Raw genomic sequence first — 20443 nt, forward strand, 5'->3', positions numbered from 1 at the left:
GAACATTTTCCTTGTACCAGAAAAAGTGAAAATAAGAATAAAAAATAAAAGTAAAAAAGAATACCCAAATCATCCCGCCTACCCTATTTTTCATTTAGTTTTTTGTCCCCATTTTTATACTAATCCATCCATACACTGGATAAAAGGACCGTGATCCACAGGGCTTTCACAATCACACTGTCACCCCTTGTAATCTACGTTGTTATACAATCGTCTTCAAGAGTCAAGGCTACTGGGTTGTAGTTTGATAGTTTCAGGTATTTATTTCTAGCTATTCCAATGCATTAAAACCTAAAAATGGTTATCTATATAGTGCCTAAGAATGCCTACCAGAGTGACCTCTTGACTCCATTTGGAATCTCTCAGCCACTGAAACTTTGTTTTGTTTCATTTTACATCTCCCTTTTGGTCAAGAAGATGTTCTCAATCCCATGGTGTTGGGTCCAGATTCATCCCTGGGAGTCATATCCCACATTGCCAAGGAGATTTACACCCCTGGGAGTCAGATCCTACAAAGGGGAGAGGGCAGTGAGTTCAGTTGCTGAGTTGGCTTAACTAGACAGTGGGGGCCACACCTGAACAACAAAGAGGTGCTCAGGGGGAGACTCTTAGGTACAATTATAAGCAGGTTTAGCCTCTCCTTTGCAGTAACGAGCCTCATAAGGGCAAGTCCTGTGATAGAGGGCTCGGCACATCAAACCATCAGTCCTCAGTGTTTGTGAGAACATCAGCAACAATCCAGGTGAGGAAGCCCAACACCTCTGCATTTTCCCCCAGCTCCTCAGGGGGGCCCTGCATATATATTTTTACTCTCTGCCCAAATTACTTTGGCATGTGTCGCTATTTCACACTAACCTGTACAAACCTACCAGGTCTCACTTCCTATTAAAAGTTCCATGTAATTATGGTATTTGAACAAACTGTACGAGTTAAATTGTTTAGGAAATAATAGATCTTGCACCAACTAAACATCTCTTCCCTTGGTCTCACATGGAATTTGAAGTTTTAAAATGCCGTCAGTATTGTCCTTTACCCTTTGGCCTGATTTGCCCTAGTCCTAACCACATCTGCTTCATTCATATCTCTAGTTGAAGTCTGGACTACTTTTCAGCTGTTTTAACAGTTGCTCTATGTTCTAAAACTGACATTCATATCTGCCGAGTTCTAGCTCTGAGTTTCAGGTGTCACACAGATACCCAAAATTCCAGGGATCGATCAGGTTATACACAAAGGGATCAGTGTCTTGGAATCTGGAAATAGCCATTACAATTCACGAATAGATGTGACTGCTGTAAGAGCTTACTATCTAGGGACGGTTACAATAAGTGTTCCCCTGATAAGCTGTGCTCTGAGGTTCAATTCTGAGTTTACACATTGTAGTTAATCCATATTGGTGAGGCATTATAGTGTTTGCCTTTGTTTCTGGCATAGTTCACTCACAGATTCCATTCACCTCTTTGTGTGTGTCTCACAGCTTCACTCCTTCTTGCAGTAGCTCAATATTCCATTGTATGCACATACAACAGTTCACCATTCTGTTCCTCAGTTGATGTACTCTTAGGCCACCTCCACCCTTTGCAAATCATGCATACTCTCTCCATAAACACCAGTATGCAAATGTCCATTCATGTCCCTGCTCTCAGATCCTCCAAGTAAATGCTCCCTAATGAGGTTGCTGGACCTTATGGCACCCACATACTTAGCTTCGTGTGAAAGCACCCCACTGTCCTTCAGAAAGGCTACACCATTCTACCTCCTAACCAACAGTAGATATGTACATCCTTCTCTCCATGTTTTCTCCAGCACTTTTATCCGTTTCTATTCTCCATACAATTTTATTTTATAGAGCTATATTCACAAACCATATAATTATCCACAGTGTACAATCAATTGTTCATGATATCATCATACACTTGTGCATTTATCACCACAGTCAGCACTTGAACATATTGATTATTATGAAAAAAAAGTTTTTTAAAATAAATAATATAAAAGATAATATAAAGAAAATTAAATATCATACAATACAATATAATAGTAGGGTCAGACAACAACACCACTACCAAGAATCCCATATCCCTCCTTTAAATCCCCCTCTCATACACATTTAGCTTTGGTATATTGCCTTTGTTACATTTAATGGAAGCATATTACAATGTTCCTATTGACCACAGACTCCAGTTTACTTGGATTATATTTTTCCCCAATACCATCCCCTTTCCAACACTCTGCATGGTTGATATTCATTTGTTCTTTCACATGCAAGAACAGTTTTATATTTGTACATTTAGTCACAGTCGTTGACCACTCCAGCTTTTGCCAAGTTAAAAAGTTCCAATCTTTATCTTCTGTCTTTACCTCAGGTGTCATTCATGCCCCTAGCCCACCTCTTTCAGCTTTACTCACGGACATCTTTGTTCAGTGTAGTTACAATATTGTGCTACTATCACACAGTATTATGCTATCTATTTTTGTATCCATACAATCAATCCTGTTGAACATTCTCTAGTCCTTCAGCATCAAATGCCCTATCTCTACCCTCTTTCTATCTCCTGGTAGCCTGTGTTATCAGCTTTTAATTCTCAAAGTTTGCTTGTTAATGTTAGTTTATATTAGTGAGACCATGCAGTATATGTCTTTTTGATTCTGGCTAACTTCACTCAACATAATATCCTCAAGATTTATCCATGTTATTGTATGTTCCATGTCTTTGTTCTGTCTTACAGCCGTGTAATATTCCATCATGTGTATGTACCACAATTTGTTTATCCACTTGTCCGTTGATGGACATTTGATCTATTTCCATCTCTTGGCTATTGTGAATAATATCGCAATAAACATCGGTTTACAAATGTCCATTCGTGTCTTAACTTTCAGTTCCTCTGAGTATATATCTAGTAACAGAATAGCTGGGTCATATGGCAAATCTACACTTAGCTTCTACATTCCTACCAACAGTGAATAAGTATGCCTCTTTCTCCACATCCCCTCCAGCACTTGTAACGTTCTGGTTTTTTGTTTGTTTGTTTTGTTTTGTTTTGTTTTGTTTTTTGGATAATGGCTATTCTGGTAGGTGTGAGATATCTCATTGTGGTTTTGATTTGCATTTCCCTAACAGCCAGTGAAGTTGAGCATTTTTTCATGTTTTTGAGCCATTTGTATTTCCTCTTCAGAAAAGTGTCTGTACATTGTCTTTTGCCCATTTTTTAATTGGCTTTTTGTTTGTCTTTCTGTTGTTGAGTTGTAGGATCACTTTATATATTTGGGATATTAAGCCCTTATCTGATATGTGATTTCTAAACATTGTCTCCCATTGTGTAGGCTGCCTTTTTACCTTTCTGTCAAAGTCCTTTGATGTACGAAAGTGTTTAATTTTGAGGAGATCCCATTTGTCTATTTGTTTTTTGGTTGTTTGTGCTTTGGGTAAAAGGTCTAGGAAACCACCTCCTATCACAATATCTTTAAGAAATTGCCCTACATTTTCTTCTAAGAGTCTTATGGTCTTAGCACTAATGTTTAGGTCTTTGATCCATTTCATGTTAATTTTTGTATAAGGTATAAGATAGGGGTCCTCTTTCATTCTTTTGGAAATGTGTATCCAGTTCTCCAAACACCATTTATTGAAGAGGCTGCTATGTCCCATTTGCTTTGGCCTGACTGCCTTATCAAAGATCAGTTGTCCATATATGCAAAAGTCTATTTCTGAGCACTCAGTTCGATTCCGTTGGTTGGTATTTCTATCCTCATGCAAGTACCATGCTGTTTTGAGCACTGTAGCTTTTAATATGCTTCAAAGTCAGGTAGTGTGAGACCTCCCACTTTGTTCCTCTTTCTCAAGATATTTTTGGCTATTTGGAGCACCTTGCCCTTCCAAATAAATTTGATTATTTGTTTTTCTATTTCTGAAAAGTAAGTTGTTGGGATTTTAATTGGTATGGCATTGAATCTATAAATTAGTTTAAGTAGAATTGACATCTTAATTATATTTAGTTTTCCAATCCATGAACATGGTATATTCTTCCATTTTTTTAGGTCCTGTTTGATTTTTTTTTTAGCAGTTTCTTGTAATTTTCTTTGTATAGGTCTTTTGCGGCCTTGGAAAGTTTATTCCTAAATACTTGATTCTTTTGGTTGCTATTATAAATGGGATTTTTTTCTTGATTTCTTCCTCTTGCACATTACTTGTGTATGGGAAGGGTACAGATTTTTGCGTGTTGATCTTGTAGCCTCCATTTTGCTGTATTCATTGATTAGTTCCAATAGCTTTGCTGTAGATTTTACTGGATTTTCTACATATAGAATCATGTCATCTGCAAAGAGTCTGTCCTCTCCAATTTCACTGCCCTTTATTTCTTTTTCTTGCCTAATTGCTCTAGCTAGAACTTCCAGCACAATGTTGAATAACAATGGTGACAGTGGGTGAGAAATTGTTTTTGGAGGTCTGGCCTCTCCTGTCATCCCTTAAATGAGAGATGTCTTTTTTTATATACTAGGTTTCTGGGTAACATTTTGTGTGAAGAAAGGGATTCTGTTATTAAAGCAATGTAAGTTTGAAAAATACTACAAAAATCCAAATTCTTTAGTTGATCATGTAAGGATCTTTTTGGTTTGGTCTTTGCCTTCTTCTCTTCCTTCAGCTCCCAGCACCTTTTCTGGGATTTGAAACTGGGAACCCATGGGTGAGATAATTTTGTTTGGTCCCTATAGTGTTGGTTTTGCGTATCATGTAAGTTAAAAACAACCACCACCCCCAAAAAACTGAACTAGTTGCTGTTCCGGTTTGTTAACGCTGCAATTATGCAAAATACCAGAAATGGATTTGCTTTTGTAAAGGGGGTTTATTCGGTTACAAAGTTACAGTCTTAAGGCCGTAAAAGTGTCCAAGCTAAGGCATCAACCATAGGGTACCGTCACAGAAGAATGGCCAATAGCATCCGGAAAACCTCTGTTAGCTCAGAAGGCATATGGCTCGCATCCCCTTGCTCCCAGGTTGCATTTCAAAATGGCATTCTCCAAAATGTTGCTCTTGGGGTGTTTTGTGTTCTCTTAGCTGCAGCTCTTTTTCAAAATTTCACTCTCAGTTTCTCTCCAAAATGTCACTCTTAGCTGTTGTCTCTTCCCTTTCTGTCAGCTCATTTATATGGCTCCAGTGATCCAATTATACCCACCCTGAATGGGCAGGGTAACACCTCCGGACATTATCCAATCAAATGTTTCACTCACAGTTGATTGAGTCACTCTCCATGGAAACACTTATCCAATGGATTCCAATCTAATCAACACTAAAATGTCTGCCCACATAAGATTGCATCAAAGAACATGGAGTTTTAGGGGACATAATACATCCAAACTGGCACAGTTGCTAACATGTAAAAATCAGGAGACATTCTGTAAAAATATGGATTTCTGACTTTTTTTAAAACATGCTAAATCTGGCAATATTATCACATTCCCACAACAATTATCTGTAGTTGAGTAGTAGCTGCTATCCACATGGAGGTATGCACTCTCCTTTGCCAGTTTGATGACTCTTACCCTTTGGAATTTCTGTTGCTTTGAATAGAAGGTATAACAACAGCCTTCTCTTTCTTACCCCTAGGATCTCTTGTTATTGTATCCCCCCACACCCGCCCCCAGCCATTGGGTGTATTGTTCACCTCATGTTTAAATAACAATTCTCTTCCAAGCCATACTTTAAAATTCTACAATAAAACTGCTTTTATTCTTAATACTTCTCTAGTAGATGATTGGTTAATAAAATGAGACCTATCTTTAGGTCAAATATTTATAGTCATTCTGTGACCTAATAAAGAATGCTTTTATTACTAGTAAAACAAAACAAAACAAAACAAAAAACCCTATGTGCCTGGAATGTTGCATGTAAACTTGTAAATTTGCCACTGGCTGCGTTGTACTTTTTGCCTAGACTGGGGAGCACGATGTCGAACTGACACCCGGTTACTCTCGTGGGGGTTCTTAACGCTGGTGTAAACGGCCCGGCGGGGCACAGTAGTGTCTGTGGTGGTGAGGATAGCGCCTACAATCCTGGTGCCCGGAAGCCTGTGGTGGGACGGCTTTCCCTGCTTGCTGTTCTCCCTGAGCGGTCCCACGGCTCCAGGACCTGGGACCCCCAGAGGCCGGGAGACTCGGCTTGCTGGTGTGGCCAAGCTTCTTTTCCCTAGGGGCCCTGCAGAGGCGTGGAGACCGGGGTCTCGGCTCTGCTCCTCAGAGTGTAATGGCCGTTTGGGAGGGGTAGGAGTCCGCACATCGTGCTGCAGGTGTCCAGCATATTTTAGTGGCCACCTGTGCCTCCAGAGCTCACCGGCACCAGCCCTTTCCATATGAATTTAAATGATTACTTTTCTGTTCTGCAAAGAAAGCTATTTGGAATTTTGAATGGATTGTGCTGAATCTGTAAATAGCTTTGGGTAGAATTTTTTTTTAAATTCAATTTTATTGAAATATATTCACAAACTATATAATCATCTGCAGTGTACAATCAGTTGTTCACAGTGTAATACCATCATATTGTTGTGCATTCATCACCACAATCAATTTTTGAACATTTTCATTACCAAACACACACACAGACACACAAAGAATATGAATAAAAATTAAAGTAAAAAAGAATACCCAAAACATCCCATATCCTCCTTCTCTCTCTATGATTCATTTACTTTCTGCGTCATTTACTACTCCTCTCTCCATACTGCTGGACTCTGGCTTTGAGTCTCAGGTGTCACACAGATATCAGAAGTTCCAGGTACTGATCAGGTTAAACACAAAGAGCTCAGCATCTCAGAATTTAGAAATAGCCATTACAACCCATGAATAGATGTGACTGCTTATGATCTAGCAACCTTTACATAAAGCCTTTCCCTGATAACATATGCTCTCGGATTCAATTCTCAGCATTTGCACATTATAGTTTGTCCATATTAGTGAGGCATTATAATGTTTTTCTTTTCATTTCTGGTTTATTTCACTCAACATATTGTCCTGAATGTCCATTCACCTCACAACTTCATTTCTTCTTGTAGCAGTTCAATATTCCATTGTATGTATATACCACAGTTCCAATTCCATTCATCAGTTGATGTACCCTTAGATTACCTCCATCCACTGTGAATTGTGAATACTGCCACTGTAAACCCCACTGTGTAAATGTCCATTTGTGTCCCTCTTTTCAGTTATTCCAAGTATATACCCAGTAACAGGGTTGCAGGGCCATATGGCAACTCCATGCTTAGCTTCCTTTGGAACCACCACACTGCTCTCCAGATGGGCTGTACCATTCTACTTCCCCACAAACACTGATTAGGTACATCCCTCTCTCCATATTTTCCCCAGCACTTGTATCTCTCTGTTTATTTTTTAGACAGTTTTATTCATATACCATACATTCCCTCCAAATAAACAATCAATGGTTCCTTGTATAATCACATAGTTATGCATTCACCACCACTATCTATATGAGAACATTTCCGTTTCTTCTACAAAGTAAGAAGAAGAGATGAAAAAAGAAAAAAAACAAGAAAAAGAAAAAATGATGATAAAAAAAACAAAAGGAAAAATAAAAACAAAATAAAATACAATAAAAAGATCAGCCAGTAACACCAATGCCAAGAATCCCATACCTTCCTTTATATCCCCCTCTTATAGACATTTAGTTTTGGTATATTACCTTTGTTGCAATTAATGGAAGCATATTACATGTTACTGTTAACCATAGACTCTAATTTGCATTGATTGTCTTTTTTCCCCAGTACCATCCCATTTTCAACATCTTGCAAAGTTGACATCCATTTTTCTCCCTCGTGTAGAAACATTCTTATATTCGTATATTTAATCACAATCATTGACCACTCTAGGTTTCAATATGATTTATCACCACAGTCTTTATCTTTCATCTTTCTTTCTGGTGTCCTATATGCCCCTAATCTTCCTCTTTTAACGGTACTCACAGTCGTTTTGTTCAGTGTACTTACAATATTTTGCTACCATCACCCAGTATTGTGCTATACATTTCTGGATCTATGCAATCAATCCAGTTGAACTTTCTGTACTCCTTCAGCATCAAATGCCCAATATTTACCTTCTTTCTATCTCCTGGTATCTTCATTTCTACACTCTTCTCCAAACCTGTCTCTTCTGTCTTTTCCTGTCTGTCAGTAGCACTCCCTTTGCTACTTCTTGAAGAGTATTTCTTGAAGAGGAGGTTTCTTGTTCACAAGCTTTCTCAGTGTCTGTTATCTGTAAATATTTTAAACTCTCCCTCATTATTGAAGGACAGTTTTTCTGGATATAGGATTCTTGGTTGGCAGTTTTTCTCTTTCAGTATCTTGAGTATATCATACCTCTGCCTTCTCGCCTCCATGGTTTCTACTGAGAAATCTGCGCTTAACCTTATTGAGCTTCCCTTGTATGTGATGGATTGCTTTTCTCTTGCTGCTTTCAGAATTCTCTCTTTGTCTTTGACATTTGACAATCTGATTAGTAAGTGTCTTGGAGTAGGTATATTTGGATCAATTCTGTTTAGGTGTAATTAATGTCTTCCATCAGTTTGGAAAGTTTTCAGCTATTTTTTCAAGGCATGCTTCTTTCTTAGTCTCTCTTCTTTTCCTGGAATTTCATATGTCTCACACTTCTCTTACTCTCTGTTCGGTTCTTTTTACCCTTTTTCCTCTTTGGGGTTCAGTTTGGGTATTATTTTTCTTCAAGTTCATCAATGCTGATTATGCTATTTTCATTCTGCTGCTTAAGTCTTCCAGGGGGTTCTTTACTTTTTAGTTATTTATGAATTACTTATTTAAGCTTGCTTCTTCAGAACTCTGGGTTGATGTCTTTTTAAAAATCTTCATTGAGGTATATTTTATGTAAAATAAATAGCACCTATCTAATGTGTACAATTTTGTGGATTTTGACAGTTGTATATTCCTGAGAAACCACCACTGCAATTAAGATACAGGATATGTCCATCACTCCCAAAAGATTTCTAATAACCCCTGGCATTTCATCTCTCTTGTTCCTGGCCCCAGCCAATTACTGATTAGCTTTTGTCATTACAAATTAGTTCGCATTTTCTAGAATTTTATGTAAATGGTATCACACAGTGTGTCCTCTTCTGGCTTCTATCAGTCAGCATAATGGTTTTCTAGTTCATCCATGTTGTTACCATATCAATAATTCATTCCTTTCTACTACTGGATAGTATTATATTGTATGGCTATACAGTACTATCTGCTATTTATCCATTACCATTTGATAAACATGTGACTTTTTTTCACATTTTTGGCTGTTGTGGATAAAAATGCTATGAATATTTGTGTATAACACTTTGAACATATGTTTTTATTTTTCTGGGGTGAATAGTTAGAACTGGAGTGGCTGGGTCATATGGTAGGTGCATGTTTAACTATATGAGAAACTCTCATACAGTTTTTCAAAGTGGATTGAACTATTTTACCTTCACACTTGCAGTATATGAGTTCCAGTTGCTCCACATCCTCACCAACACTTGGTGTTATCAGTATTTTTAATTGTAGCCATCCTAATGTAGTGGTTTTAATGTGTTTCTTTAATGACTGGTGATGCTGAGAATCTTTTCATGGCTTATTTGCCATTTGTATATCTGCTCATTTAAAAAGTTGAATTGTTTTATTATTGAGTTTTGAGACATTTAAAATAATATATTCTGTGTGCTAGTCATCAGATATAGGTATGTGAATATTTTCTCCTGTTCTGTGGCTTGCCTTTTCATTTCTTAATGGTGTCTTTTGAAGAGCAAAATTTTTAATTTCAATTAAGTCTAACATCAAGTTTTCAATTTTTATGATTCTTGCTTTTTGTTTCTTATAAAAATTTTGCTTAACCCTAAGATCATTGAGATTTTTCTCTTATGTTTTATCCTAGAAGTTTAACAATTTTTTACAAAAATTTTTACTTTTAGATTTAGGTGTATGACCCATTTTAGGTTAATTTTTGTGTATTATCGGGTGAGTTGGCTGATCAACTCATCATTCAATGCCTAAAATCATCTACATTTCAATTTTTTTTCAGAGTATGGATTCATTCATCAGTAGTTCTCATTAAAAAATAGTTGAGAAGTATTCCTTTGTCTCTAGAATATGCATTTTGTTTTGTCTATGCAAAGTGGTATAATCTAATGGTGAAGTAGAGCAAATAACTGCAGGTTTAGAATTTTTGGAAGCCAAAAAAATCTGTCTCATTTTCATTTTTTCCCATTGTTTTTTTCAAATATATTGGGATTTCCCTATTAGCATTTCTCATCATTATTCCTATTTTATCAATGAAAAATCATGGCTCAAAAATATTAATATTTTTTCAGTTACACAATCTATTTATGTTACTACCAAACACAAATTCCTCATTTGGCCAATGTGGAATGTAAGAAAGGTGCAAAATGTTTGCCAGAGGAGTGGGTAAGATGAGTATGGCTTAAATATTGTCTTCCCTTCTATTCATAAATAGATAATGTTAACTACATGGGTATCAATATCATGTTTATTATTCATAAAGGTCACATCTGTTAGGGATGGCAAAGGTCTACTGTATGCCTTTATCCTACAGAGTCCAGGCAGAATGATGACAGTGTGCTCTTTGTTATTTTAAAAGGTCTATTTTAAAATAGTCTGACTTGATACATTTTCCTTTATTTCTTCCTTGAGAGATCATTCCACAGCTAAGTCTCAAGGTAATCTCATTTCTCACATTAGTTCGTTCATACTTATCCAATTGTATTGCAAGCAAATGAATACATGTTTGCAATTACATTAGTCAAACATTTTTAAGTAGCTGTCACTCTCTGCCACATTGACCAGCCTTCCCATGGCTAACACTTATTCCTTTCGTTAGTTGGTTGCCTCTCCCTTTTCTCTCAGAATTTTCTGTATTATTTACCATCTGATATTATGGATTATTTATAATATCTAATGAAATACTGAAGAACATAATGGTCTGTGAGTGCTTAGACCATTATCTTATTCCAAAGCCTTTTGAAACCATCCATGCCTTCCAAATAAAGTCCAAACTCCTTAGCTTAGTTATCATTTAAGATTTGTAATCTAGCCTTGTCCCAAACAAAGAACCATACCACATGATTTGCTGTTCCCTGCCTTTAATCTGCTCAAAATGACCTTCCCTCACCTCTCCTTGTTGAAATAGTACCCATGCTTCCAAGACCCAGCTCAAATATAAGTTATCTCTTGTCCCTTTATTCCTGTTACACTGTCTTCATACCTCTAGCATGACAATTAACATATCCCTTACAATGTAGTTGCAGTGCACAAGCACTTAATTTATGTGAATGTAAGTCTAACTAATGCTGAAAGAGAGTAATTTAAATGTAAATACCTCAGTTTTAACCACCAGTCTTGTATTAGTTAGGGTTTGATTAGAAAAGACGAAGCCCTATAAGTCATAGAGAAAAAGGGATTTGGGATGGGCATTAGCGTTTACATATTGTAGGAACTCGTTAAGCAGTCTATGTTTGGTATTAGTGCTAAAGTCAGCAGGGCCAGTGGTCTAGAAGGAAGGATGACTGTGAAATGGGGGAGAGAGGCAAAACTGTAAGCAGTGAGGACAATCTGGAACCCACAAGGACAAACTAGAACCCTTGAGGACAAATTGGAACCTGTGTCTGACTTTCACAGCATCCAACTTCAATGATACGAGTGACCCACAGGATAAGTCGGTGCCTCTCATCACTCAGCTGCACAGGCACTGGTCTAGGATTCAGAAGAGCTGAAGGATGAGGTCTCTTTGGAGCTGGAGAGCTGCAGGCCAGAGGCTGGCCTGTGCCATCTCAGTGAACAGCAGACCAGTGCCTGGTCCTGCACTGATCTTTAGAGCATAAAAGTGGCTGCTGCATCACTGCCACCTTCCAAATCTCACCCATTCCAAAAATACTTTGCATTTTCACAGAAATTGGATTTTTTTCTATACTGCAGGAACTTTGTTTAACCTTGCATGACAGTTTGATGGAGTATTCAAAGGTGATACAGATTCTGGAACAATTCTTCACTGTGCCAGGCTATCCTCCATAATGCAGGCTGTCTAGCAGCCTGGGTCTCTGTTCACACTGTGCCAGAACTTCTTCCCATCTGCTAACATTGTGACATCACTTTGGAAATCTGTTTGGCATGATCCATCAATTTTGATCATATGCATTTCCAAAGACCCGGTAATCCATTTCTAGTCAGAAGTCCAACAGAAATGTGCATCAAAAGTTTTGAATAAACAGGCTCACAGCAGCATTATTTCTAATAGCCCCAAGCTAGAAGCAACTCAAATGCTTCTCAAACAGTGGAATGGATACCTTTATTGTAGTATATTCATACAAAGGAATAGCATACAGCAACGAAAATGAACTAATTACTGCTACACAAATTATGGATGACTTTCACAAGCATAATGTTAAGTGGTAGAAGCCAGATATAAAAGAATACATACTATATGATTCCAAAAGTTCAAAAACAGACAGAACTACAGTATTTGGAGGTATAATGAATGGGAGGGGAATGAGCTGTGTTTCTGTGGTACTGGTAGCATTCTATCTCTTGACCAGGATGGGTTTTACATAGGTGTGTTCATTTTGTGACAATTCATTATCAGCAGAAGTGAGAGCACAAACACAGTTCTGAAGGTTGAGTTGCCTTATGTGTACAGGAAAGGAAAACAAATAGTAATTTTTGAAAAGTCACCCCCCTTCTCCTTAGTCTTCCAGCCCTCCGTTTCCTAGGACGGGTGCCCAGAAAAAACCAAAACCAGGAAACAAACTGTAGCTCAACTCAAACCCTCGAACAGATCATCACAACAAACAAAAGGCGTTCCCTGTTTTGTCCAAGGTAATTACAAAAACGACCACCTTAACCACCAAGTCCCTTCGCCGCCCGGGATGAGAGAAAGAAAAACAAGTAAAAACAATTTTTTTTTTAATTTATTTCCTATCCTCTCCCTGGAGCCCCGGAATGACCCGGGCAACCTGGAGCCAGACCCATCCTAGGGGGCGGAGCCGAGTCCCTGCTCTGACGCCCTAGCAACAGAGAGAGCCTTTGTGCGTCCTGGCAACGCGCCCCGCCCTCCTCTCGGCTGGGTCTTCTCTCCCTCCGCCCCTCTCCCCTCCTCGCGGCTCCGGCCCACCGGCCCACCGTCTCTCTCCAGCTGGCGGGGCCTCTGACTTGTCTGGAGGGTCGGCACATTACCTCAGGAGCAGGTAGCTCTCCTTCCTGCGGAGGGAGCTGCCAGAGAAACTGGCGGGAGAGGGAGGGCCAGAAAGACCATTAACTAAGTTTATTTAAGGAAGAAAGAAAGAAAAAAATCAGGAGGAAAAAAAATCAAGATTTTGATAGTTTTCATTTTTAACACATATCCAAAGCTCCGGGAAGTGGGAGCGGGAGGTGGGAAAATCACTTTTGTGCAAAGTCCTTATAAGGAAAGAAGAAAACACCCTGTGTTGGACCCAGCTCTGAGGCCGGAAGTCACGAGCTGAAAGCAGTTGGAGCCAACTTGGGACTGGAGATGTTGGACAGAATCGTACCTGTCCTGCAGGAGCTGAGCAAGCAGGTGTTGCCGACGCTGCCCTCGCTGACCCAGGAGGGTGAGTGGCAAGAGGTGGGGCCCTGGGAATATGGAGAACTGTGGTCTGAACCTTCACTTGTTTGAGGGGCGTGGGGCCTCAGGCCTGGCCTGGAGTGGTTGTGTTGCCTTCACAAACAGCTGGCAGTCCCTGTCAGGCCTAGACTGGATACAGGAAGAGGGACAGTTTCTTTACCAGCTGCCTTGAGGGAAGGGAGTCAGTTGAGGGTTTTGATTAAAGGAGATAATGCATATACATTCTAATCTCAGGGGACTGGCACAAAGTAAGTGCTCAATAAATGTTAGCTAAAACACCCCACCACCCTACCCACTGGGTGGATCAGAACACTTGTGCCTACCCAGAGAAACAGCCCCAAAGAAAAACTGTTTTACAGGAGTCCCAAATGGCTCCTCCTAAGAGTCATGCAAGGCATGACTGCTTTTCTTGCTCTTGACATCTTGAGGTTGTGTTAAGAAAGAAATATGATCTTAAAAATATATGGGATAAATGTTTGGAAGAGGATCTGGCAACTTGTTGTAGAAAACTTGCTAGGCTTGGTTCCCAGCAAGACACTTAATTTGTTTTGTAGCACAGTTTTTTAAGAGTCAACCCAAAGTGATGTTGAAATCTGTCTGCAAGTGATAGGAGCCCTTGGGAAGAAAGGTGTTCCAGATATTGAAGTTATTATCAACAGCTGTGACTTAAGAGTTGTTAGCTAGCCTTTAACCAAATGATTTTAGGAGGCAAAATCAATAGGAATGGATGCCTTTTCTTTTACTTCCCCTCCATTACTCAGATCTTTTCCTTTCAAAATAATTCTAAAAGAAGCATTAAAGATAATAGTTTTATGGATTATAAAATAATTATACTTACAAACTTATACTAATATTTTCATTCAAATAATATTAAGAACCTACTATATGCTAGGACCAGAGAACCAATGGTGAGAAAAACCCTTGGAAGTTACAATGTAGTGAGGCAGTTACACATTTAATCAAATAATCATAGAAATAGGTGTAAAATTACAATTGTAGTAAGCGCTGCCAAGGAGGAGGCTCATGGTACAATGAAAACTTTAAATAGAGGTTGAGGGTGGGGTTGTGTATCATGGGTTGCTGAAGAAGGATGATTTCAGCTGAGATGTGAAGAATGAGTTGGAATTAACTAGGTAAAATGCTTTGGTGGGTGGGGAGTAGAGGGAAGGTGAGGATGCTCTTGTCAGAGGGAATGGCAAGGGCAAAACCTCTGTGGTGGGGGGAGCAAGATATGATTGAGGGATTGAAAGAAGGCCAATAAGGCTGCTCTCTAGATAAAGGGAAGGAGAGTGTTCCAGATGAGGCTGGAGAGAAAGGGAGGAACCAGGTCCTCCAGGGTCTTGAAGTCAGATTAGGGATGTTGGCCTTTATGTTGAAAGCAGTGGGAAACCATGAAGTGTTTTGAGTTGGGGAGAAAGGGAGAAAGGGATAACATGATTAGGTCTGTGATTTGAAGAGATCATTCTGGTTGCAGTGTGGAGAATGATTTGGAGGGTCAAGAGTGTCTATAGTAGTCACCTAGGTGAGAGCAAATGGTAGCTTGGTCTAAATTGGTAGTGGTAGAAATAAGGAGAAGTGGATACACTGAAAGGCTATTTGGGAGTAAAATCTACAGATTGTGGTGTGGACTGGATATGGGGGGTGAGGGAGAAGGAAGGTCTTAAGGATGACTCCTGAGTTCATGGCTTATTTTACTGAAGCCTGATGGGATGCCATTCATTGAGACAGAAACCTTGGAAAAGGGATGAGATTTAAGTGAAGGAAGATTCTGGATTTGGATAAATTGAAGGGCCTTTGTGAGATATCCAAATAGGTAGATGAAATGAATACAGAGGCTGAGCAACCTGGAAAGGGAGGTCTGGGCTTGTAAATAAGCGTTTGGAATCATTTGCATATAGATGATCATTAAAATCCTGGGCATGGATATGAGCGCTTAGCAGCGAGGGTAGAGTAAAAAGAAAAGGTAGCCTAGTAATGTAATTTTATGGCTAGGTGGAGGAGGATGAGCCTGGGAATGAGACTGAGAAGAAATGACCAGAGAGGTGGGAGGAAACCCCAGGAGAGCGTAGTGTCATAGAAGCTGAAAGGAGAGGCTTTTAAAGGAGGAGGGAGTGTTCAACAATTTCAAAGATGGCAGGGAAGTCAGGAAGGATGAGAGCTGAACATGCCCATTGAATTTATTGATAAGGAGACTGTTGGTGACTTTAGCAAGACCTTTATTGGTTGAGTGGCAGAAGCAGAAGCCAAATTATTACTTATTTGATCAACTTTCACAAATGACTCATTGTAACAGAGATGAGGATAAATGCCAAACTTCAGGAAAATGCAGTTAACTTTTCATCATTGTGTATGTTAAGTCCTGTTGCTTCTTTATGATTCACCAAAGTTTAATATATCACACTTACAGTATTTAGAAAGTCCATCATCATTTTACAGATGTGAACTGGGTGAACTGTTGAAGGTTACCTAGCTAGTATTCAGTGGAGGCTGGAAGGCTGCAGGTCTTCATATATGCAGCACACTGCTCTTTCCACTTTTCTATGCTCTGGGATTATGTTTCTTAGTTCAAATCACCCTTTAATATTCTGCTCTGTTTGTATATTAGTATTTTAATTTTAGAAGATAAGTTTCATGAAGTCAGGGAACTTATCTCATTTTTGATACTAGTTTGCCAGGCTGCTATGACAAATACCACACAATGGGTTGGCTTAAAAACAGGAATTTGTTGGCTCACAGCTTTAAGGCTGGAAAAAGTCCAAAATCAAGTTATCAGCAAGGCTTGCTTTCCCTCAGAGATTGTAGCATTGTGGTTCTGGCTGCTGGCAGTCTCGAAGTTCTTTGGCTTGTGTCTCTGCTTCCTGTCACTTGGAGATGTTCTTTCCTTTCTTCTGCCCTTCTATTTTTCACTTAGTTCTGGCTTCTGGCTCCTTTCTGTGGTTTTCTATGATTCCTAGATTCTAGTAATACGGATTAAGACACACCGTGATTCAGTTGGCCACAACTCAACTAAAGCTAACATTTGTAAAGTTCTATTTACACATAAGTTTACACCCACAGGAATGCAGATTTAGATTAAGAACATGCCTTTGATTGGGGTACATAATTCAATCTACCACGTTATCTATTTAAGCATATATTCTATAATTTACATAATCGGCACTTCTTTCTTAAAATGAACATATGTAAGATAACGTGTTCCTGCTACTTGGCATTTTGTTTAAAAGTTGCATTTTGAATGTTTAGTATTTGAAATCAAATGGAGGTTGAACTGAATATAGGAGATATGTCCAGGTATAGTTTGTTTTTAATAGTGATCCTTGGTTTTTGGGTGTTTAATTAAAAAAAAAACAAACCTCAATTTTCCTTACAATATAGAAGTGGAAGTAGCATGTTCTTTAATTTGCTCTTTAGAGTTGATTAAATTTTTTGTTTTTAGAAGTTAGTGATACTCCCTCTGACATGTCAGGATGGCAGAAAATTCAAAGTTAGAAATCACAGTCTGGAAGACTTGCAAATCTATTTCCAGTTGAAATACAGGAGTCTAAAGGTTTCTAAGGGGAATGATGTGCCTGTTTTTGTTCTTCAGTGAGAAATAGCAAATTTCAGTTTAGAATAATTAACTCTGCTCTTATATATACTTGCCATTAGATTTTATAGAGCAAAACAACATGGTGGACTTGAATGTATCATGCAAATGAAGAAAGAGAATCCTCAACTTTCCAATTAAACTCAGTTAAGTCTTTTCACTAGGGTTTGGTTGCAAGTGATACAATTTCTCCTGGCACTAATTAAATTATTTCCTCTTAGGTACAGATTTTTCCCCCTGGTAGCTGAGCTGCATATAATGAGTCCAGGTGAAGGATTGTTAGACTCATATAAACTTAACAGTTTTTACTTAAAAACTTTGAAAGTTCTCCATGTAAATCTGGACACTCAGATTCTACATTATTAGTGAATTCATGACACTTTTGGACACCATGAAAATTTTAATTAAGTATACAATAAGGACTGGTTGAAAGACCTTCTCAGCCAGCGGTAGATTTCTTTAGGCTGTGTGGTGGGGGAGGCAGTGGGGAATGCAGCAGGATGGGGCAGAATAGGTGAAACACCTGATTATAATAAACTGTACATCAATTTAGAGTGAAAGGCAGAATCTTACATTTTCCAGAGTAGACACTTGATCAGTATAATCAGTACTTGTTGAATGGGACATTCAGAAGAGACTAGATTGTACTTTGCTTTCTCTACAGAATAAAGGGAAACTGTATTTTTAGAAAAGTTTCCTTCAAAAATCTTATTTTACTGTTTTTAATCACATCTTTGGGATTTAGAGAGGAGTAAGCTTCAGTTATGGAAAAGTAACTTTTGGAAATGACTATTTTCTGTTAATACTAAATAACAATATTTGGTTAATGGTAGGAATTATTGTCATTTGATGTTACATTTCATATTTATATTTTTATTTATTAGCACCAAGATATCACATGGATGCTTCCATAAATTGATTTTGTTTTCCTTTGAATTTCAGAAGTCTCTACTATCTGGGAGAATGTCTCAGAATTTGTTGAACGGCAGCTAACCTTACACAAGGTAAGAGTTATACTTCAATTTTAATGTAGGAGTATAATTTTAATGTAGGAGTCCAAAGGATCTTTCCTCCATAGTCTCTTATAGTTTTTCTTGGAAGCAGGGGATTAAGACTATGAAGCCACCTATTTTATTTTTGAGCCCTGTGATTTTATGATGTGAACATTTAGGGCTTGTGGACAGATTTGACAAACACGGATTTTAGCCTTAGGTAATGAATTTGTAAGCTCTGTTCTTCTACTGGTATGGAAAGCAGTGCTGATAAGTCTAGGTATGTGTAGAGGGACTAGATGAGTTTATCTGCCACCTGATAGTTTCTGGCATAACTGTAGAAGGATGTAATGCTTCTTCTCTTTCCTTCTTGCATGGAATGGATATTAATTGAAATATAAGAAGACAGTCAGTGATTTAAGTCAATTTGTCAGAAATGAGAAAATGAGTCCAAGGCTGGGCTAGTTCCTCTTGTCAAGTCTTGGATTTGAGTACCATAGAACTGGACAGAGATTTGGAAGGTAATTGGAGAGAGCTGGGAGATTGTGGAACTTTTATACCTACTCAGAGGTCCCAATATGGCAGCCCTTGGGCTGAATTCATCCTCCAAACTTATTTGGTTGAAAAATCTGAATTAGTTATTGCCACTGAAGATTGGGAAAGTTTATATAGCATTTTGGATTTTTTTCTACCTTCTCTTGAAGAATAAGGAGACCTGACAACATGGGTCTTCCATTCCTACATTGTGACACTGGGCTGGAGCTGACTATGGGCTGACTCTCCAGCCACTATCTTCTCCAGCTGCCTACCTTCACTCCCTTACGTTCTTTCCTGGCTCCTGTAGGCATTTGTGTTTGTAGCCCTTGATGTAGGATGTCTTTAGAGAGACAGAATCTGAGAGAACCAAAAGCATTTGTTTCTGCCCATCAGCCAAGATCACCACACTGCAGTGCATGCCTTGGATATTGGGTTGCCTGATGGTCAGAAACATAAAACCTGAAAGAGGAAACAAGAAAATGAAGGTTCTCATGTCCCCTTAAATTCCCTCCCTCTAATGGTAAATAATTAAAATTTAAAATGGCACACAATTTAGGACATGAGTAATCTTAGATACGATTTTAAAGAAGTAGGGCATCCATACAAGTTTCTTAGTCCTCCACAGATTTTTAGTGATATTAGGGGATAAGGGATCTGATTCAGTAAAGCTTTGTGAGTTGATATATTCTGATGGATTACATTTGTTACTAAACTTATTTGTAAACTTAGAATCATAAAATATTATAACTGTAAGGAATTGCAGAAATCACTGAATTTTTAAGGCCTAAGCTTATCTCTTTCTGTCCTTTGGATAACTGTACTAAGGATTATTTTTCTTCGCTCCTTCAGTGAATACTGTTTGCTGCTCTTTTTTTTTTTTTTTTTTTTTTTTTTTAATCATCATTTTATTGAGATATATTCACATACCACGCAGTCATATAAAACAAATTGTACTTTCGATTGTTTACAGTACCATTACATAGTTGTACATTCATCACCTAAATCAATCCCTGACACCTTCATTAGCACACACACAAAAATAACAAGAATAATAATTAGAGTGAAAAAGAGCAATTGAAGTAAAAAAGAACACTGGGTACCTTTGTCTGTTTGTTTGCTTCCCCTACTTTTCTACACATCCATCCATAAACTAGACAAAGTGGAGTTTGGTCCTTATGGCATTCCCAATCCCACTGTCACCCCTCATAAGCTACATTTTTATACAACTGTCTTCGAGATTCATGGGTTCTGGGTTGTAGTTTAATAGTTTCAGGTATCCACCACCAGCTACCCCAATTCTTTAGAACATAAAAAAGGTTGTCTAAAGTGTGCGTAAGAGTGCCCACCAGAGTGATCTCTCGGCTCGTTTTGGAATCTCTCTGCCACTGAAGCTTATTTCATTTCCTTTCACATCCCCCTTTTGGTCAAGAAGATGTTCTCCGTCCTACGATGCCGGGTCTACATTCCTCCCCGGGAGTCATATTCCACGTTGCCAGGGAGATTCACTTCCCTGGGTGTCTGATCCCACGTAGGGGGGAGGGCAGTGATTTCACCTTTCAAGTTGGCTTAGCCAGAGAGAGAGGGCCACATCTGAGCAACAAAGAGGCATTCAGGAGGAGACTCTTAGGCACAAATACAGGGAGGCCTAGCCTCTCCTTTGCAGCAACCGTCTTCCCAAGGGTAAAACTTATGGTAG

General features: G+C 38.6%; 1 protein-coding gene across 2 annotated transcripts in view; it reads left to right on the forward strand.

Moving 5' to 3' along the window:
* Positions 1–13120: 13120 nt before the first annotated feature.
* Positions 13121–20443, forward strand: part of CCDC81 (coiled-coil domain containing 81) — a 59243-nt gene continuing 51920 nt past the window's right edge. For both annotated transcript variants that reach the window (XM_037840988.1, XM_037840989.1), the window contains exons 1-2: positions 13121–13618; positions 18161–18222. In XM_037840988.1, coding sequence (XP_037696916.1) covers positions 13540–13618; positions 18161–18222 — 141 coding nt within the window. In that variant the 5' untranslated portion in view covers positions 13121–13539. The remainder of the gene's footprint in view (positions 13619–18160; positions 18223–20443) is intronic.

The sequence above is a fragment of the Choloepus didactylus genome, chromosome 6, assembly GCF_015220235.1.
Source record: "Choloepus didactylus isolate mChoDid1 chromosome 6, mChoDid1.pri, whole genome shotgun sequence".
Lineage (NCBI taxonomy): Eukaryota > Metazoa > Chordata > Mammalia > Pilosa > Megalonychidae > Choloepus > Choloepus didactylus.